This window comes from Ursus arctos, unplaced genomic scaffold (assembly GCF_023065955.2).
Source record: "Ursus arctos isolate Adak ecotype North America unplaced genomic scaffold, UrsArc2.0 scaffold_18, whole genome shotgun sequence".
Taxonomy (NCBI): Eukaryota; Metazoa; Chordata; class Mammalia; order Carnivora; family Ursidae; genus Ursus; species Ursus arctos.
Window position 1 is genome coordinate 43,396,721 of NW_026622852.1, and position 21,843 is coordinate 43,418,563.

Sequence of the window (21,843 nt, forward strand, 5' to 3'; positions counted from 1 at the left end):
GTGGTTTCTGGGCAGAAGCCTGACGTGCCGGGAGCTGGGTTGTTAAGATCAACCCCCCTCAGTGGGATGTGCTTCAAGGGCCCACGAAGTACTCTTGGCTAACTGATCTGGAGAGAAATCAGAGTGAGTTTGGCTTTCAACATGGCAGAAACCCAGCCCAAATTATCCGTGAGATTGAACTACACTTTCAACCACCCGTTGGCAGGGCTGTGAAAGGTCGGGCTGGGGCTGGTTCCTCAGCTCAGGAGTCCAAAACCACGCATATAACTCGAGTTCTGCCTCATCACCAATGAGAGGGCTGCAGAAGCATCTTAACCCCCTCTACTTTCCCATTTGTCTGTGTGCCTTTGGCCAAGAGAACTCCTAAATGGTGAGACTGAGAGAGAGAGAGAGAGAGAGAGAGAGAAAGCCGATTGACCTGACCCAAGAGCGCAGGGGACCACTTCTCTGCTCCAGGCTCCGTCCACCAAGCATCTTTTTCCATCTGTGAGATGGGAGTGGTTTTTCATTTCATCGGGAAGCTAGGATATATATCCTTTCCTTCCTTTATGAATTTATTCATCCCAGATTTGTTGAGCGCCTTTTACGGGTCAGGTCTGTGCTAGGCACTGAGGACACCTGATCTGCTGCTGTGCTTGGGATGGTTGGTTCCTGTCCTTCAGAAAGTGTTCAATAAATATCAATTATGATGACTATGAATAATCGGGTTCTTACAGGTAGTGAACACCCTGTCCCTGGAGGAATCAAGCAGAAAGTTAAGAATCATTACTCAGGGAAGGCAACGAGGGGGATTCTATTAAATAGCATGATTAAACAGACCTATTTCAGGGTGTTTCTCGCCTAACTTATCTGACTCTTTCTTGAAATTTTGAAACTTCCCCTGAAGTGTACCCCTTTCCAGTTTTCTTTAACTCCTCTGGCCATGCCTACACAGACCTTTTGCCCACCCTTTAAAATATTAGAGCTCTCCAAAGTCCCAAAAGGAGTTCCTTCTCATGCTGCATTCTCTCCCTAAGCTCGTCATTCAAAAGCAAAAACCCCAGAATCTCGGTCTTCAGTCTGGGCTTTTCTCTGGATCTCTGTATGGACTTGCATACCTAGTTGCTCTAACTGGATGCCCCACAGGTGCTCAAACTCAACACATCTGATAGCAAGCATACTGATTTTCTCCCCAGACCTGCTGCAACTCCTGTTTCTCTCAGTCTCAACTGGTGGCGCCACTGGCCAACCAAGACATTTCCCCTAGAAGCTTGGGAAACATCCTTAACTCTTCCTCTCTGTTATTCCCCACCTGCAGACAATCACCATGATGCTCATTTTACTTTGAAAACTCACCCCCTCCCCAGATCAGTCCCTCCTCCCTCTCCCTGCCTTCCCTGCTCTACCTGAGGCTCTCCAGCTCCTGCCTGGATTTTTGCAAGAGAAAAAGGTTCCAGGTTCCCCATCTCTGCTTTCCCTCACCTGTACTCCCCTGTAGTGAGAGCACAGCTTCCTAAAATGCAAACATCATTTTGTCGCTCTCCCTTTGGAGAGTCAGGGGTCCTTGAGATAAATCTAAGTCCCTCCCTGCGGTGTTCAAGGTCTGAACCCGGGCATCTGCCCTTCATGCCTTCCGCATCTTTTGTGCTTTATCTTCTAGGCTGTCTCCAGCTTCTGTCCATTGGCTCACAGAGACTGGCATGTATCCCCACTCCCCGTTCTAGGACCTCTCCAAGATTCAGCCCCAGAGTTACCTCCTGAGGGAAGCCTTCTGGAATCTGGGTAGCACTCTGGGCTCTGTGTGTGGTGGTGGTGGGAGGCCCTCCTCTGTGCTCCCGCAGCATCCCATACCGCAGGACAAAATATCGTGCACTCAGTCGTTGACTTACTGGCCCCCGTCAGCAGACTCTGGGCTCCGGGAGTGTTGAGATCCAGTGTAATTCATCCGACTCCCCAGAATTCAGTCCCAGACCTGGCAAATAATTTGCGGCTCAGTAAATATAGAGTAAATGAGTGAAGGAAGGGCTTGTTTCTTAGCAGACAGTTTTACTGTTCAGGCAGCAAAGTGGAGCAGAGTTTGATGGTCTTTAGAGGCAGACAAACCCCCGTTTAAATCACAGCCTCTTCTGCCTTCTTTCACGGGGTCCTCTCTGGCAGGATGTCTCACTTTCGGCGATGGTTTTGCGCCCAGGCTCCAGAGCTGAGTTGCTAAGTGTTCCAATCCCATTTCTGCCTCAAAAGTGGGGTGGGGGCTATTTTAGTTTCTTCACTTACAACGGGACTACATCACGGAATTGACATGCCACAGAGGTGCAAAGCACTATACAAGTGTTAGCCAGTAATGTTCTTTTGAGCCTCTTTTCCCCTTGGTATAAAGGAGACAGGGGCTCTGCGGCAGCCCTCTTTCCCCATCTCAGTGCGGACCATGGCCCTCACTCTTTGACAAGGTCCACACGTTTTAGAACCTTAGAAGGGATGTGCAGATCTGGGGGCTTCGGAGGTTCCTGATCCCCACCCCCCCAGAACAGGACTGTCTGATAACCCCAAACTGAGCTGCTTTTCAAAACCCAGGCCCAGTGCCTGCTAGCTTCCTTTTCGGGAGAGAACCTAATTCCCTAGTAGCTGGAAAGGACTGCAGGTAGGCCACCCCCCAGGCAGAGAATTCAAAGGGAAGTGGATAGCTGTGTAAATAGCACTGCTTTACGGGGGCATTTAAGCCGGTGCTCTTTGTTAAGGAAATTGATGGCTTTGTAAGCACTGCCTCTGAAGGGAGTACTTGAGTTGAAGGCTCCCCATCTGTCCTCGTAAATTCCCTAATGGACTGTGGGCCCGGAGGCTGGGCCCCGATGTGTTCAATCACCTACCTGCCAACAAAAACTCGGATTCCACTTTAAAAAAAATTAAAAAGGTTTAACCAAAACATAAGTGATTGAGCCCGTGCAGTTTAACTGGCACGGAGTAGCAGAGACAGATTGCTTCCTTTAGGGAAAGGGAAACTCCTGATCCTTCACGGAATCTGTTTTCCTGCTGGACTCCACGCCAGGTGTTTTTTATACAGCCTCTCATTTCATCCCCCGAATGAAAGACAGTTGTTATCTCACCGGTTTGCCAAGGAGGAAACCAGGGCTGGGACGTGAAGTGTGCTGTGTGCTGCTTAGGGACACCCAGCTCCTTAGTGCAGGGCAGGGATGTGACCTCAGCTCCAGCAGCACACATCCCCCCGCCCAAACCCAGCACGAACCACAGCATCGCAGCGTCTGGGACAGACTCAGCTGAGCTTGTCTCTTTAGATCCCCTTCAGTGTCCACAGCCGCACAAAAAACATAAATTGGGCAGCATGGGTGGATGCATGGGCACGGATTATGGAATCCAACGAGTCAGGATGGGATTCTTGCTTCAACTTGCGAAACCTTATGTGAGTGTAATGACTTAACCTCTTTATACACCAATTTCCTTATCTGTTAAGTGGGGATAGTCACAGCGCCAAACACATAAGGCTCTTCTTGGATTAAATGACCTCGTATATTGAAAAACATTTAACATTTGACAACGTGCCCAGCACGTACCAAGTCATCGATTATTCTTTTAGCCAATACACTTATTACCCGGTAGCTAATACTGTTACTGGAGAAGTAGAGGATGCCATGGGAAGACGTAAGAGAGGTGTAAGCAGGCCCCCCGGGGGAGTGGATTACCAGAGACATTTTGCAGAGGAGTGGTTGGTTAAACTATGAATAAGGATGAGTGGAGACTAGTTAGAGAAAAAGCAGTGCTGGGAATTTGGGGGGAATATGGTCCCTTTGGGAAGCAGCCACACGTTGAGGCTGTCAGCTGAGACTAGAGGACACTAGAGAAGAAAAGAGAAGGTTACAGAAGGAGGCAGGGACCAGATTATGCCTTGTCCATTGTCATCAAGCCTCTGCTGGCAAATGTTGAATGAATACCAGTATCTTCTGAGGCGGCCAGTTTCCCTTTCAGCCCGGATGCAATTAGTGAGAGGGGTTTTCTGCTGTGCCCCCTCTGAGCCTTCTCTTCTTTAGCCTCCATACATAGGAGGATTGCTCAGTGATCCTGCCTACCCTTGCTGCCATTCTCTGACCATATCCTGTCCTCAGGGACCCCAAACTGGTCTGCCCAGCCCTCTGAGAACCACAGGGGGCTTCTCTGATCTCCGTTCTGAAATCTAGAGCCAGTTACACAGTCTGCAATCCCATGTCTTGTTTGGGCAATCACCTTCTCCAGTCAGTAGAAACTGATCTCAAATTGACTACTACTCCTGGGAACTTTTTCTATACATGAATAGTAATGCTGACCCTTAGCATCTCTGGTACAAAAAACAAAATAAAACAGAAACAGGGTTTGATTCATATTTTTTTAATGTTCCAGGTTAACTCTTAAGACTTAGGACCAATTTTCCCCTCCTTCCCCTCCCTCCTCTCCCTCCCTCCCTTCCTTCCCTCCATCCCCTCTTCCTTCCTTCCTTCTTCTTTTCCTTCTGTCCTTCCCTTCCTCCCCTGTTTTTTTTCCTTATTGGGAGAAGAGATAGACACACAGACATATACACATTTCTGTAAGAATAAAATGCGGTTCAGCAATACAAATCAAAGAGCATATATTCAAATTAACATAAAATCCTCGTCCAAGGGCCCAAGAGGAGCCCACCTATCAAGTAAGGTAGAGAAAACTTACCCAGGTACAGCTCAGCCCGTTGACTTGGCTTCTGCCCGTTGACTTGGCTTCTGCCCGTGAGCGCAGTGTGGCGTAGCTCGCCAGCTTGGAGATGGAGGACACTGTGGCTGGAATGCCTCATCTTTCTGAACTTATCGGAACCATATGGCAGGAGGATGGTCTTCGAAGCGGGCCAAGCCAATCAGGGCTCGGGTGGGAGGGATCCATTTTGACACTCTAGTCTCTTGCATGGGAACCCCACCAAGAACCAAGCATACTGCGGTCACCTTAGTCACGACCAGCGGTGCCAGACTGGGGTGACTGGCTTGGTTTTCATGTGGTGCCCTGATTCATCCTCAGCTCCTTGGCTCCTGTTACTTACATAGCATCCGCTTGCCCAGAAGTCTCTCTTCTCTGGAAACTTGAGGACACCCTCACGGATCGCTAGGTGGCTTGTTTTACTGCATTGAAGAACAGACATGCGTATGTGCCCAAACAAAGGCCCCCTGGGTTTTCCTTATAGTTACATATACACGTTTCTCACAGACCGATTTCTGTTTGAAATTGCATAGCCCCGATATTTCTATAATGAGCCTTAATGAGCCAACGCAAACCCTTGGCCTGTCGCAATGAACTGTACAGCTTTCTGTGAGTTACTTAACCTTTCTGAATCTCAGTTCCCCCATCTGCAAAAGGAAACACACACACTAGATACTTTCTAGAGATCCTTGCAGGGCTAAGCCTTCATTGTTCATTCATTCAGCACTGTGTACTGACTGTCCTTGGGGTCCTGGAGTTGGAAGGGCAGGAGTGGGGAAAACAGCCTATGTTTCTGCTCTCAAGGAGCTGCCATTCTGTGTTAGAGAGAATGCAGGAGTCAAGTACACCGGTGAAGAAGCAATGTAATGCTCTGCAGACAGTGACATCAGTGAGTGGGAGAGTCCGCAGAGACGGGAGTGGAGGCAGCGCGGTTGGAAGAGGTCTCCCTGAGCACCTGATGTGAGGCTAAGGCTAAGACAGTGAGCTGAGCAAACCCTGTGATGGTTCGGGAGAGGAGTTCTAGATCCCATCTGCAATGAGGCAACGTGCAAACAATAACATGTCTGAGTATTTGCTGTAATATTTTATCTGATCATTGCAGCCACTTTCTAAAATGGGGGGAAAAGCAGTTTTGTCATTTCGCTTTGGAAGACACAAAGAACGAGACCCAGAATGACGATGTGTGTTACCCGGTGTTGGAGAATTGAGCTTGACATTTTGATTTCCTGCCCTTCATTCCACCTGCTGTTCGCTCGAGTTCTCTCCTGTGTTTCTCAGTACAGGTTCAACTGCACCCTTCTCAGTTTTCATTTTGCTAATGTTTCCCCGTCTTCAGGTTGCAAACCTGGTTTAATGATTAAGGGGGGATTAAGAACCAAATACCCTGTAGAATGACTCCGTTGAAGGGGATCGTGGAGCTACTTGATGGAACTCTTTCTGGAGAAGGGAGATCTCAGCTCAGAGAGGGGAATAAGAGAGCATCTCTTCTCGACTCCCCTTCTCTTGACCAAGGTGCTGATTTTGAGAAAAGGTCCCATACTCTTCCCTTTCTTTCCTTTTTTACCTACTTATTTGCTTATTTATATTTGGTGTGGGGCGACGAGATCACATGACAACCGCTGACACCCGATTTGCACTTGTCTACCTTCATCACCCTTTTAGACCACGTTTGTACATTCTCTGCCTATGAATGTTTCGGGTTGCTTTTCTCCACTTATTATTAGCTTATATTATCCAAGACGAATCTCATTTTGTTATTTCCTGCTCATACTTTTAAAGGCCTTCGTGTGCTAGGTATCACTCTCCCTCCTGTCTGTGCTTAGAATGCCCGCCTGTTTCGTGGCCACTACATAATTCATTGTGGGACTCAATTTTACCTCCTCTCCCATATCATGAGATAGTGCTGGAACCCAAAAGAGACCCAGCTGAAAATCATTCAGGGCTTTGAGCATTCTGCTCTGTTGAATGCCTTGTCCCTTATTAGGATCACTATCTTTGCTTATCATCTTTTCAGGCCATTCAAATAACTATACTAAATTCAAGGTGATGCAAATGTATCTTCAAGTTCCAATTCATAAGACATCAAATCTCTTTATTAAATTTCAGTCCGGTATGCACCACCTTTTCTATCCAGATGTTCCATTGCTTTGCAAATTCAGTTAAGAAAGAAAATAAAACAATATTTAGGACAGATGGTGAGGCATGATGTCTCATGGGGGAAAATATTATGGGTTGGTTTAGATAGAATCGATTTCTCCCTCTAATGTGTGCTTGGATTTATAATAGGATCTCATTCTAATTAATATTTTCATAAAAATCTTTCTATCGTACAATGTGCTGAAACAGATTCAAGTCAGGTTTGTGGTCTCTTCAGTACAACCAATAACAGACATTCTGAAACTCCAAAAGAACTTTGTTAATTCATCATTTACTAAGGACCTGCTATGAGAATGGCTTTGTCCCAAGAATCAGAGATGTGACTAGAAGCAACACTGGAGACAGCCCAGAAATGTCTCCTAATCCAAGAGCTGTGCGTAGTCACTCATTCATTCATTCTCAGATGTCAGTTACATCATACGGTGAAATGGTTTTGTTGATCCAGAAGAAAGGCGTGCACTTGGAAATGGGCTTCCGTGAAACCTGTGTCACATGGGGCAGGGTGTGTGTGTGTGTGTGGGGAGAAACAGTAATAAATAAGACTTATTTTTAGATAGTGAATAATGGTGTGGAGGAAATAAAACAAGATGGCATGTATGCTCTCATGGGGATGGAGGAATTGGATAGAGCTTACTGTAAGGAGACAAGGTTGTTATTTGAGGAGGTAGTATTTTATGATGGAAAGGAAGAGGTTGTGAGAAAAGCCAGAGAAAAAGTATTCCAGGTAAAGTGAAGAGCAAGTTCAAGTTTCTTGAACCATCACAAATTTGGCTCATTTAAGAAATAGATGTGTGTTGAATAGGGGATGAATGGATGGATGGATGGATGGATGGATGGATGGATGGATGGATGATAGTGAGGGGGGTTGTAGTAGGAGACGGTCAGCTAAGGTGAGGACTTGTTGGCCGAGATAGAGACTGCATCTCACCTCACGTGTTTCAGGAAACCATCGAGGAGCTTTAGGTAGGAGAATGGCCTGCAAGTTTATGTTTTTAAAAGAGCACTCTAGCTGTGCTCTGGAGGAGGTGGGATTAGGAAACAGACCAAAGAAGCAAAAAGACTAATTCGATGAGCATTGGAGAAGTCACAGTGACCTGGATTCGGGTGGCAGCTATGGAACAGACGTGGATGTTTTTTTGGAATATCCTGAGATGAAAGTGTGTACAGGATGTGTTCATGGGCTTTATGTGGGGTTGGAGGGTGGGCTGAAAAAATGGGAGAGATGACTCAGACGATTTTGGTTTGGCCATTGTTGGGCAATGTTCTCATTTACTAAGAAGGGCAAGAAAGGAATGTGGGGAGAAGCCATTACTTCTGCTTTAGACATGATGATTTCGTGATGCTTTTAAATAGATATTTAAGTAGAGATGTCACTGTAGGCAGTTAAGACTCAGAAAAGAGGTCATTCTAAAGAAATGATTGAGCCATTGGCACATAGATATTTGGACATTTTTATTATAAATGAGGACTGAATGACAGAATGTAGATAGATAGGAAAGGGTACCCAAGGCCTGGCCCTGAAGCCTGGCAGCATTTAGCAGAGATCTAGGGAAGCAGAAAGCAGCAAATACGTCTATGTGGGATAAGCTGAGAGCCAGAAAGAAATGGGATGCATGTGCCATGGAATCCATGAGAGAATGCTTCAGGAAGAAAGGGGAAGCCTACGTCTTTATATGCTCCAAGGCAGTCTAGCAAGACGAGGATTTTGATGTTACGGTTTTAGCCACCTTGAAGTCAATGGTGATCTTGACAAGATTGATTTTGGTGGGGTAGCAAGTATAGAAGTTAGATTGGAGAGAACTGAAGAGTCAGTTGTAGGTGAGAAGATGGGTAGTGTAAGTAAAGATAACTCTCAATGAACTCCATGAATCATGGAAAGAGAAGTGCGAAGTAGAAAACCTAGTGGTAAGGAGATGTGGAACGAATGGTGGTTATTATTATTATTACTTTTTTTATTTCTTCAGTTATCATTTTTGTATGGGCCATATCCTGTTTCGCTGGTTTGGGAGGAGAGAATAGTGATGTAGGAAGGAAAGGGGGTCAGTTCGTGCTGAAAAAGTAGCAATACGAAAGAGTGACAGGTGAGGCTTCATGGAGCTGAAGAATCTTCATGGGAGACTCCGGCAGAGACGAGCCTTTCAGGCTAAAGAAATAAGGACAGAAGCTCTGAGCTGTGAATTCTGGGAAGAAACTGCATTTGAGGGTGGAGGTGTGGTTGGGAATGAGAATAGACAAGACAGCCGGAGCAAGCCTATGGAAGGATTCGCGTGCTAGGTGGGGACGTTCACATTTTGCAGAAGGCAACTAAGTATTTCAAGCACCAGCATAGATAAATCCCTCATAGCTTAATCACTTTAGATGCATCAGTCTCAGGAAATGGGGAAGACCCAAACCAGTTAAGAGAGTACTGTAAGGGCCAAGTGGACAGAGGATCAGGCTGCCCCCCGGAGGGTGCTCTCCATGATAGGCTTGGGTGTGGGATGAGAGTGTTAATGTGAGACTATATCCAGATCCATTCTTCTTTTTCTAGTGCTTTCTGTTTGCTAGATGATGCCTGGTTGTCACAGTGAAACACAGGAAGGAATTTCTGGCCCACTTTGGTATATGGCCAACCCTTGGGAGGAACCAGAAACCAACTTAAGCTCCTCAGATTCAGTAGACCTAACCAGCATCTGAAACTTGTTAGCGGATTCATGGTTCTTTAGAAGCCCTTCACCACCCTGTCTTCTGTACTCTGGACAGGCTGATCCGGTTGAGGAGGTGGTTAAGAACAAACCCTGGTTTGAATAGAATTAAATGAGGTCAGCAGTGTGGGTTTGACATGAAGCCTTTGAAACATAGGCGATATAAAGTCCAGATATTCCTCTTCCAGAGGAAACATATGCCAATATTGCCACCACCATCTCCCCGCCAAGCTTCCCCTTTGTAAACCTTCGGGGCTTAAGCACTCCAGTTTCCCATGTTCCAAGAAGCTATTATTTGGACACAAAGATTGTGCATTTTTTGGTCGTTTGTTGTTGTTTGGATGAATTGCTATGTGGCACGAAGCTTGTTGTGGTTGGACCCATCCCTAAACAAACAGCTGAATTTAAAAATACTATTTTTTCTGGTGTTTAAAAAAATACAGAAAATAGTAATCATTGGACTGAGTATCCTACTGCCAATCACTGTTCCCTCAGTTGGAAACAGAAACAGACACTAATTTCTCAAAAGCTGACCCATCTTCACAGACAAGAAGTTTAGAAAGACAGGTAAATCCTATCATCCTTTGGATGGTAGCCCATATCAGGAGAGCATGCATTCAAATTATTGGCTTACTCCCTGAGTCTTATTACTTATTACATTTCCTATTACTTAAAGCTGTCATCTGTAGAGAGTTGTTGTTGTTGTTTTTTTCCCCCTCAATGGTCTGGAGACTTGGTAACCCCAATAGCTTCTCAGACAGCTAATATTTAGCCCACACCAGGGATGTTGTGAAAAGTGAAAATGGAGATTCCCAAAAGGTGTACTGAAACTTGGTTAAGAGTAACAAACTATTTTGTTGCCAGAATTATATACTGAAAACCCAGTCTGGTAACTTGGCATGGTGTGGTAAAAGGGCATTGTGTTATGAGTTCTCTACTAGAGACGTTCTCTAAAGGCTTTGGCAAATCGCTTCAATTCCATGAACCTCAGCTTTCCCATTCAGGAAATGAAATCATTGCTTTCAGTTCCAAGATCATCATCGTTGTCATAGACCATTTATTGAACACCTGTTATATCCTTAGTGCTTCACCTGCATTTACCACTAGACTATAAGTTCCATGAGGTGAAGGTCATGGATGATTTATTTACAACTCTGGACCTATATTTATCACAGTATCTAGCACACAGAAGAAACTAAGCAAACATTTTGGGTTGTTATATAATCACATGTATTATTAAGTGCTCTGAGCATGATAGTAAACATTCAATCCTTCAACCATTATTCAGATGAAAAAAGCAAGGTCTAAAAATCCTAAGTAATTTCCCTGAAGTCACATAAATAGTAAATGGCACACCTACTAAGCAAAATCAGGTCTCGTACCTCGCTGCCTCTAACGGTGTGAAAATCACAGGTATTCCTGCTCAGAAAAATCTTCAAAGTCTCTCCATTTCTTTTTTTTTTTTTTTAAAGATTTTATTTATTTATTCGACAGAGACAGAGACAGCCAGCGAGAGAGGGAACACAAGCAGGGGGAGTGGGAGAGGAAGAAGCAGGCTCCCAGCAGAGGAGCCTGATGTGGGGCTCGATCCCACAACGCCGGGATCACGCCCTGAGCCAAAGGCAGACGCTTAACCGCTGTGCCACCGAGGCGCCCCTCAAAGTCTCTCCATTTCTAAACAGGAAAATTCAAATACCTCAACGTGGCATTGCAATCCTTCCTCCTCTGGCCTCAGGTCAGCTTTTCAGTTGATCAGTTCCAGGACCCATCGCTCTCCCGTAGCTCTACCCTTGACAGCTTCCTTGTATGCACACACATTGATTGAGGCTCATCCATTGCTCATACTCTTCCCTTCACATCCCCAAATTCTTTTCTTCCTCCAAGATGCTGCCCAGCATCTTCTTGGGAAGCCTTTCCCTGTTTTCCCAAGCAGTATTGATTCCACCCAGAAGGGAAGAGCCCAATCCGATTCATCAGTGTGTCCCCAGGACCAGCACAGACACAGAGTAGATACTGAATAAATAAATATTGGTCATGAGGATTGATTCTCTTCTCCAGTTCACATCAAGGAGTGAAAAGCTATCTTAGCTGGGGATAATAACGACCCCCACTCCTGAATCTTCAGAAGGCTTTAGTGCTCTTACTTGCTGCCCATTCATTGCTGAAATGATTGCAAGAGGATTACTGTGTTCTTAGTCCCAGCTGGACATTATGGATATGTATGTGAGACAGCCACTGTGGGTTCATTTTAGAATAACTGCAGTCAGTCCCAAAGTTTGAAGAAATTTTATAGTGAAGCTAGTCAGTCTTTTAGACAAGGTGTATCATTCCACTGGAAGAAGATGCCTCTGTTTTGATAAAATCTTGCTTGCAGTACTCTCATGGTATGGCCAGTAATGACATCACAGAAAAGTATACCAACACCTGGTTAGTTGAGAACATGCCTAAACTGGTAATAATCAATAGTAAATATAAGGCATTTGTTGCTTTCATCTTCATTCATCTGCTCATCTATTCCTCGACCATTTGTCAGGTACCTCCTTCATTCTAGGCCCTGTGCTACGAGTTGGGAATACAGGGAGGGATGAGAATCAGCAATTTTGTACCCAGAGATACCTCTTGCCTGCTGGGACAGAGCTGAAAGAGGGTCTCATTCATAGGCAGGTTGACCAAAGCTGGATGGGAGGAATCTGGGAATTGTGAGAGAGAGCACAAAGGAAGGTCGTCTAATCGAGTTAGGATAGGAGTCAGAGAGGAAGGAGGATGGAGACAGCCTGCTGGAGGAGACGCTCTTAGCTCTATCTGAAGACCCAGTAGGAGTTAGCAACATGAAAAATGAGAAATAGACCCCAGGCAGAGGAACAACCCTCGCGAGGGCATGACAGAATGATGGGGAATGGCTGGTTTGGAAAACCGCGGGAGAGGCTCGTTGCGGAGGTCTTGTACGCCAAGCTGAGGAGGATGGGGACTGTCACAGCATTATATGTGAAGCACAGCGTGGGCAGATACGGATTTGGGGTAGAAGAGTTACCCCTCAAATCTGCTTAATTATCCCCCATCCTGAGGAATACACATTATCCAAGGCCTTGTTTGAAGAACACATTGGTTTGAGTTCGTTTTTTGTAGTAGTCAATAGCTTATGACTGTCTGGTCTTCAAGATTCTTGAGTTGAGGGCTGTGGAAATCATCCGAAGATCTTGTACTGAGCTGACAAGAGCAAGTTAAGTACCTGCTTCCTTTTCCAGCAATGAACTCTCCAGCTCTTTCTTTCATTCATTCACCGCAAGGATTCTAGCCGTGTTGCAAATTCACAATTTTCTAATCAAGCCAAGTTCATTAGCACCCCCAGCTGGGTGGAGGTAGTTCCACTATAAGTAAATAGATCAAGGTTACCCGGTAATCGTGGGCAGATTAGACACTTGAATCCAGGGTTCCTGACTTTAAGGACAAGAACTCTTGACAAAAGCCTAAACCCCAGCCTTTGCTTACATGCCAAGGTAAACTCATCTCATTTTCCTAAGACTTGGCTTCCAAGCTCTCAAATAGGGGCCGTAATCTCTGACCATCTCAAATAGTGTCCTTCAGACAAGCCTCAGGAACGCAGAGGCATGGCATTTCATCCCGATGCTCCAGGCAGATTTGGAAATTGAGAATTAAGTCAATGAGAAGGGGCATCATCTGTGTCTGTCCACTTACAGAGAGTCCCATCTGCCTCAGGCTCCTGGAACTGAGCACATGTCTTCCAGAAGGAAAAGAACGTAGCACAGGAAAGTTCAGCTGGGGTTGACAGACTTGGCGGTGCCTGTGCCCCACATCAGGTCCTCTCGCTGGAGAGAGCAGTTTCTAGATGTGTTACCGCACAAGAGGGACTGAGTCAGAGACAAGGAGTTCTCTTATGTCAGGGGAGGAAGGGGTGAGGTGGGGAAATCATACCGTCCAGTGCATGCCCCCTGTAAGCCAGTCACCACCGGCATCTCAGCTCCTTTCCCTCCACCCTAAGACCCTGTCTAAAGAAACTTCTCTTTAGGGTGCAGAGTACGCGCTTTGTTTGGACAGGAGTATGTGCATCGAGAGTGCTGGATTTAGTCACTCATTCATTCGACAGTTATTTGAGCGCTCCAAGGGGCTGTATTATGATCAACGCCAGCTAGCTACTACAGGGAAGGCAGGTGGCAGCGTGATCATTTGACCTTGGTATTGACTTTAAACTCTTCACTATAACTTGCTCAGCTACCAGCATAAAGTGTTCAAAAAGCACCAAGTAAATGGTTGTAATGAAAACGGCAAGGCCAGTTTTGTTTTATTGTGTTGTTGTTGCTGTCTTTGTTTTTCCTGGCCACACATTTTTATTCCATTCCTCTCTCTGTTCTCTACAGTGCTTGGGGCATGGGAGTAGAGAGGGAGAGCCAATTCCCCAGATGAAGACTGGCAGATGTAGCTGAAGGGCCCCCGGGACTCCAGTAGCAAGAGAAAATGAATAGCAGAGTCCAAGGATGTTATTTCAGAAAGTGGCTCATGGTAGCTATGTCAGCAGAATCTTGGGGGAAAAACCAGGCATATTTATTCCATCTCTCCCTCTCTCTCTCTCTCTCTCCACTACCTCTTATCTCTCTTTTAACTCTATATCTATCTATCTATCTATCTATCTATCTTTCTATCTATCATCTACTTAACTGCCTCCCCACTTATTTACCTACTGTGCCTACCCCTACCTCTCCTTCTTTCCCTGGTCCTGCTGAGTCCCAGCAGGCAGGAACACGGAGGTCTTAAACGTACTCAGGGAGAGGTTAGCCTTCATGGGAACTCAGCTTTAGCCCAGTTCTTGCCACTCCGAGGTCTCTTTGCTGGGAATATGAATTAAGTCATCTTAGAGAATAGAACTTAGATGATCTTATTATAATCTTACCCTCCCTGTCTTCATGTTGGAGGGGGGAAATGTGAGACCAACAGTCAAGCAACCCCACGATCATCTTCTGCTCAAAAGGATGTGGTTAGAGATAGATAGAGCTTGGGGGGAGGGTAGCATTTCCCTCCGACATATAAAAAGCCCAGGCTCCTGCTTCTAGTTCTGCCACCATCTCCCTCTGTGGTCTGGAAGCAGACTCCTCACCTCCTCTGGCTCTCAGTCTCCCCTTAGCTAAAAGGGGTGAAGTTGCTGGCATTGTACACATCAGCTCATGAAATCAGGGCAACAACCCTGGGTAAATATATTATTACCTCCTTTTCTCTTCTTGGATGAGAAAAGAAAGCTCAGAGAGGTTGGATTAGTTTATTTAAGTCCTATCCAGCTTACATATGACAGAGCTAGGACCTGAACCTGGCTTTGCCTGATGCCAAAACCTGTGCTTTTTTGCAATTCCTTTGATTGAGTTTCGAAAGGGTAAAGTCTGTATTAATGGCTGGTCACTCTCCGATTCGGTCTGCATTTTATTATATATTAAGTTGGTCCTGGTCACCAGGAGGCTGGAGCTGCTAAGAAGTGCTGAATCTGTCTTCTCTCCACCCTTGCGCTGCCAGGCATGCTACTGGTCACTGGAGTCCCCAGCGGGCTCAGACTCATCCTTAAATAATTGAATTATAATGAATTGATTTATTCTGGCTCTTTTGATAGTATTTCACTATGTAAACGGTTTGCTGAAATAAACAAGGGATTTTGGAGCTTGGAAGGGGCTCAACATTCTGCTGCCCCCGAATTCACAGACTCCTTTTTCAGATAGTCAGCATCCTAGAAATCCAAGTTTTAATTCTACTTGAGCCTGGATCTTTCTGTTTGTGGGGGGTGGGGGGGGGGAATGCTGCACAGAGTGTTTTAAGTGAGTACTGATTTCACAAGGTGATTCCATCCAGCCAGCTAGAAATAAATTGGCCCCTTTTAAAAGAAGAATATATTTTTTTTCTCTTGACTATTCTAGAATGTACAAAGCATGTTTATATCCATGTCCTATGAGAGTTTTGTGGGTATCCAGAGAGGTTGTCCTGGCTGGGACAATCATTCCGTCCCTTTCTTCTTGTTGAAGTTAACATACAATGCTATTTTAGTTTATTTATTTATTTATTTATTTATTTATTTATTTATTTATTTATTTATGTATTAAAGATTTTATTTATTTATTTATTTATTTGACAGAGAGACAGCTAGCGAGAGAGGGAACACAAGTAGGGGGAGTGGGAGAGGAAGAAGCAGGCTCATAGCAGAGGAGCCTGATGTGGGGCTTGATCCCTTAACGCCGGGATCACGCCCTGAGCCAAAGGCAGACGCTTAACCGCTGTGCCACCCAGGCGCCCCTATTTTAGTTTTAAGTGTACAACATATTGAGTCAACATTTCTGTACAGTGCTTTCTATGATGAGTGTAGGCACCATCTGTGACCATACGACATTACTACGGTGTTTAGGACCATCGTTTCTGTATTACAGATGGAAAGCCAGAGGCTGAAAGGTGAAGCTAATTGTGCAAAGTCATATATCGAATATGAGGGACAGAAGTCAATTCCTGATTGGAAGCAGGGCTCCACTCTATTGTTTTGGAGTAAATAGGGGAAGGATGTCCTAGACCAGCCAGTATCCTTAGGATGACCCTAAGTTCTGTTCAGATTTTCCCAGGAAATGTGCCTATTGCCTGGGTGATGTTTGTTTGTTTTTGCAAATTTTCATGGGTTTATTATTATTATTATTACATTCAGTTAGCCACTGTATAGTACATCATTAATTTTTGATGTAGTGTTCAGTGATTCATTAGCTGCGTATAACACCCAGTGCACATCACAACACGTGCCCTCCTTAATACCCATCACCCTGTTACCCTTTCCCCCCACCCCCTCCCTTCTGAGACCCTCAGTTCGTTTCCCGGGGTCCATAGTCTTTCATGGGTCATCTCCCTCTCTGATTTCTCCCCCTTCAGATTTCCCATCCTTCCCCTATGGTCCTCCGTGCTCTTGCTTATGTTCCACATATGAGTGAAACCATATGATAATTGTCTTTCTCTGCTTGACTTACTTCACTTAGCATAATCCCCTCCAGTTCCTGGAAAACAGTATGGAGGTTCCTCAAGATGTTAAAAATAGAGCAATTACACTACTAGGTATTTACCCCAAAGTTACAGATATAGTGAAAGGAAGGGGCACATGCACCCCAATGTTCATAGCAGCAATGTCCACAATAGCCAAACCGTGGAAGGAGCCCAGATGCCCTTCAACAGACGAATGGATAAAGAAGATGTGGTCCATATATATAATGGAGTATCATTCAGCCATCAGAACGAACGATTACCCACCATTTGCATTGACATGGATGGGACTGGACATAGTCTTTAATAGCATCTCGATCCCCAGTTTGGATGATGATTTTACGCTCACCTGAAGACACTGCATAGGGACCAGATTTCAAGAAGCTCTGTCTTTCAGAGGAGCCACAGCATGTAGATCGGATGGCACAATTAAGTGTTAGGTAGGGATCTTCATAAAATAGGAACCCACGCAGAAAGGGCTATTTAGTTTTGCCTGGAAGTATTGGGAAAATAGCACAGAGGAGCTGACACTTCAGTTATGAAAGGATGGACGGGGGATCTCTTTCAGATGGCTACATCCTGATTTCTCCTTGTATATTTTGGTGCGGGAACAGCAAGCCATGTGCATGGTCCTGCCTCCTTGGAAGGCATCTGCCAGCCCCGCCCTTCCATGATCTGTGTCCTGGAAGCCGAGAATCACGGCAGCCAGCTGCAGCTTTACGTTATCCCAAGCAGAAATCGCTGCTGTGATTTGAATTACTTGGGAGCTTGAGAACTCACTTGGCCTTTAACCTTCACGGGAGCTCCTGAGGTATCCACCAAGCCCTGAGGAGCCTAGCACAGTAGACAGGAAGGGCTCCCGGAGGCCTGGCACTCTGACCCTCGTATCTGATTGAGCCCAGAGGGGGAAAGAGATCTGTCTTAAGCAACAGAGCAGTTGAGTTTACAGAGCTGGGACTGAAGCCAGTTTACTCCTTATGTGAAACCGGAATTCTCTTTGGAGTTCAGTAAACCTCCATTTGCCACCGTGAAGTTCTGTGGTGTCAGATAATGCACCCAGAACTCGGAAAGTGAAAGCCTTCATTTGAAACCAGGATCTGGCATGAACTCACCGTGGGACTTTGGGTGTTATTTTTTTCTAAATTTTATTTATTAATTTGAGAGAGAGAGAGAGAGAGAGAGAGAGAGTGAGCACAAGTGGGGGGGGTGGGGGGAGGAGCAGAGGGAGAGGGAGAGGCAGACTCCACACTGAACAGGGAGCCCGATGCAGGACTGCACCCCAGGACCCTGAGATCATGACCTGAGCTGAAGGCAGATGCTTAACCGACTGAACACACCAAGACGCCCCAACTTTGGGCAAGTTATTAAAGACACTTGGGATCTCAGTGTCCTAATCTGGAGGACTGAAATAATTAAAATAATAATGCCTTTCTCACGAGGAAGCTGTGGGGCTCACTTGGGGTATAATGAAGGTCGAAGTGTTTGTGAGTGTGTGTGCGGTCAGACATATCTAGCACAAGATCTACCCTCCAGATTTGCAAATATGCACACACCTAGCATAGCCATAAGCACAATGTTAGCTATAAGCACGATGTTTTACGTCGTTTGTATAACGGCAGCTTTATACCCATTGAACAGTGACTCGCAGCATTTCCCCCTCCCTGCCGTCCCTGGCAACCACCATTCTGGTCTCTCCTCCTATGAGTCTTACTACTTTATATTCCTCATTGAAGTGGAATCATCCACTAGTGGACTTTCCGTGTCTAGCTTGTTTCACTTGGTATCGTGTCCTCCATGTTGTCTCAAGTGGTGGGATCTCCTTCTTTAAGGGTGAATAATAATCCCTCGTGACTACTGATGATGGGCTTAACGGTGCCGATGATTCTGCTGGTCTGATTCTACTATTGCAGATGCCAGCTGAGACCAAAGAACAAACATCTATCTGTTCTCTCCCTTCTCTGTCCATCTCCTGCAGACGAACCCAGCCGGTGCTATTTCCATGATGGCGATGGCGTATGTGAGGAGTTTGAACAAAAAACTAGCATCAAGGACTGTGGGGTCTACACACCCCAGGGGTTCCTGGATCAGTGGGCATCCAATGCTTCAGTATCGCATCAGGACCAGCAGTGCCCGGGCTGGGTCATCATCGGCCAGCCGGCAGCCTCCCAGGTAAGCTCCCAGCCACGTGTGACATTTCCTCCAGACATTCTGCATCTCTATTCTGCCCCTCCAGGCTGCCCTCCTCAAATGTAATGTCACTGGATGTGGCCCCCTGACCATATCTCTAACTGAATGTAGTCCCAGGGCCTCACGAGTACCATTTGTCAGGGATGAGACATGGAATGGTTAAGTGCAGGGAACATCAGCATAGGAGGGTAAAGCCTATTCTCCTGTTTCTCTACCTGTTATAATTCATATTAGGTGAAAGAATTCCATTTGGAATATGCCACTGGAATTCAATGGGGTAAGGCCAAATTCTTTTGGGGGAGTCCTGTTTTGGGGGGGCTTTTTTTGGAGGGGGGTGCCAAGTTGTATGCTCCTTGAGCACTCGCCTGTGAATTAACTCTATCGTGAATTTGCTGTGTGGCCTTGGACTAGTCTCCCCACTTCTCTGGGCTCCATTTTCCCTCATCTTTAAATTAGAGGGTAGTTGAGCTTGATGATCTCCAAGGACCTCCCCACTCTAAAAAGCTCTGACTCACTCCTCAGTCCCCTAATGCGCTATTTATGTTCTAGGATTCTTGCCCCAGGGGACTGACAGTTGAGTTGAGGGAACAAGAGATTGGGGCCACCAGTGCTTGTGTGATTCTAGGGATGGCCGTGCTGTCCCCAGAGCCCCCTTTCCAATTATCCTGCTGAGCAAGCACCTGCCTTCTTCCGAGACTCCCAGTTCCCAGGGACACGACTCAGTGCTTCCAACCGCCTGGCCCGGTGGCCATCTCAGAGGCCACCCTGCTCCTGGCCGTGGAGATGAGTCATTATCCCCAGCCATTCCTCTGTCATAGTGCTTCCCTGGCTCGGGGTGGGAGGTTAGGCCTGCTCTCTAGATGAGAGAGAGATGTGGCCTTCCTCTGGGGCCCAGTGAAAAATCCCTGGATGAGGTACAAGATAGGTCCCCTTCATTTATAAGTCGCAGTGTGTATTTGGCCATTTTTTTTCATTTGTCTGTTTGCTTGCATTTACACGCATTCAATTATTTATGCGTTTGCATTTGCTGCTGACTGCCCTGAGTCGGTCGGGTGGAAGGGAGTCTTGGGTAGTGCCAGGCTGGTAAATGAATGAATCAAGGAATGAATGAATGAGTGAGTAGGTGGATGTCTGGGGCTCATCTTCCCCGTGCCACCTCTGTACTTGCTGAATTCTTTGGTTGCACCTGTCACCTTGAACCCGAATTACCTGTGTGCATGTCTCGCTCCACCTAGGCTGCTCGTTCTTGGAGAACAGCTTTAAGTTACATTCATTTTTGTCCTCTCATCTTCAGGCACAGGCCTGGACAAGACTAGGTGCTCTGGAAACGTCTTTAATTGACTGTAGATACATGCATGTGCACACACGTGCTTGTGCGTCCGTACACACGCGTGCACACACGCACACACACACACACACACACACACACTGCTGCATGCAGATGAGCACCACCAAGAGAAGATACTCGGGCATCACCTCTCTGTGGCATAGAAGGTTCTGCTCAGGAACAGCAGGGCTGACCGGCCACAGAGCCAGGAATTCCCAGTTCAACACCAGCACTCGGTTCTAGAAATGTTTAAAAAAACATTGTTCAAACAAGGGAATTGACACACTGGGAACCTCACATGAGCCAGAGCTAAGGTAGCCACTGTGCTTCAAAACAACCCAAAGTGTTATGGCTGCTAAAGTGAGAGAAAGGAGAGAAGGAATTGTCCAGCCATAGCATTTGAGAGGAGACTTCATGGGGCAATTATTCCAGCCCTGTAAAGAGGGGCTGTCAGGAATTATGGGTGATTATCTCTTCCTAAACAAAAATCCAATTTCAAAAAATCATTATAAATACTAGCTCTTCGATCTACAAAGAGGAGATGAGGAAACAAAATCATCCTATTGAATTATTCATTGTAACCAATTTTATTTTAATGAAATCGACTAGGTTCCATTACTCTGGGCTTGGACATAATCTTTGTTACAAGGAGACTTCAGCTGTAACTAAATTTGCCATAATGAGATCAGCTCACTGGAGAATACAGGGTCAGGGGAGGGGATGTGTTGCTGGCTGGGTGCAGGGCCAGGCAGGCAGCCTGGAGGGTGACAGAACAAAAGTCTCCTGAATTCCCCGACTGAAAGCAAATGCCTAGAAGTCACTCACGCGCTGCCCCTGCCATGCACACGCACACACGTGCACGCGTGCACAGACACGGAGCCTGCGTGATTCTGGGTAGGGTTCTCCCTGGAGCATAAAGGTGGCTCCCTTCTGACAACAGAGAAGAGGAGGAGGACGTATAACCGTGGCCTTCATTACCCTGTGCACTGATTAGAGGAGGCTGCTGGTTAATTTTCACCCAGTCAGGGCGTCCAGTGAAGAGGTTGACGGCTTGAGGGAAGGAGCTGGGGGATTGTTAGATGCACCACGTGCCCTTCGCCTTCCCCCAATGCAATTAACTTTCTCCTCTTTCCTCTACCTCTCTTCCTTTTTCTGTCTCTCTTACACACATGCATGCACGTGCATGCACACACACACGAAATTCCCATGTCAGAGCATGGGTCCGGGGGAGAGTGGCGGGGGGGCAGGGTCATAGGAGTGCACCAGCCACTGTCGTAGACCCTCCTGCACTCCCCAGCCAGTCCCCTCTCTTGGAGACACTGAGAGGTGGAGTGTCTTCCCCTGAGCCACACAGCTCAGAAGTGAAGAATCTAAGATTAGGATCTCATAGAAGCCACCAGTGAGATGGGGAACATGTGGTCACTTCCAAGTCAGAAGTCAGTGGACATCTGGAAAACTGCACTGGGAAAGAAGCAGGAAGAAACGTAGCTGGGCAGATCCTATTGTTGGTGTCGCCATGCAAATGCCCTGAGGCACTTGGATTCTCCTCTGGCAGACTCCGGGGCACTGCCCACACCTCTGAGTTCAGCCTGCTCCCATTCCCTTTGAGGTGCACTGTTCTGAGGTCCCCCAGTGGTCATTCACGGGGACACTCCATTAACTTGGGGGGAGTGATGAAGTGACCACAATTGTTCTTCGTTCCTCTTTACGAGCCAGCTTTGTCCCACCACTCTCTGTCTTCCTCCGATGCTCTAAACATGGTCAATGCAGCTGTCTATAGGATAGGTGCCTACCTCT

At 46.3% G+C, this 21,843-nt stretch overlaps 1 protein-coding gene across 1 annotated transcript in view; it reads left to right on the top strand.

Annotated features, from left to right (window-relative positions):
• Positions 1 to 21,843, top strand: part of PAPPA (pappalysin 1) — a 239,779-nt gene that overhangs the window by 126,273 nt on the left and 91,663 nt on the right. Inside the window, exon 10 of the mRNA XM_026513725.4 lies at positions 18,508 to 18,701. Within this exon, the coding sequence (XP_026369510.2) occupies positions 18,508 to 18,701 (194 nt within the window). The remainder of the gene's footprint in view (positions 1 to 18,507; positions 18,702 to 21,843) is intronic.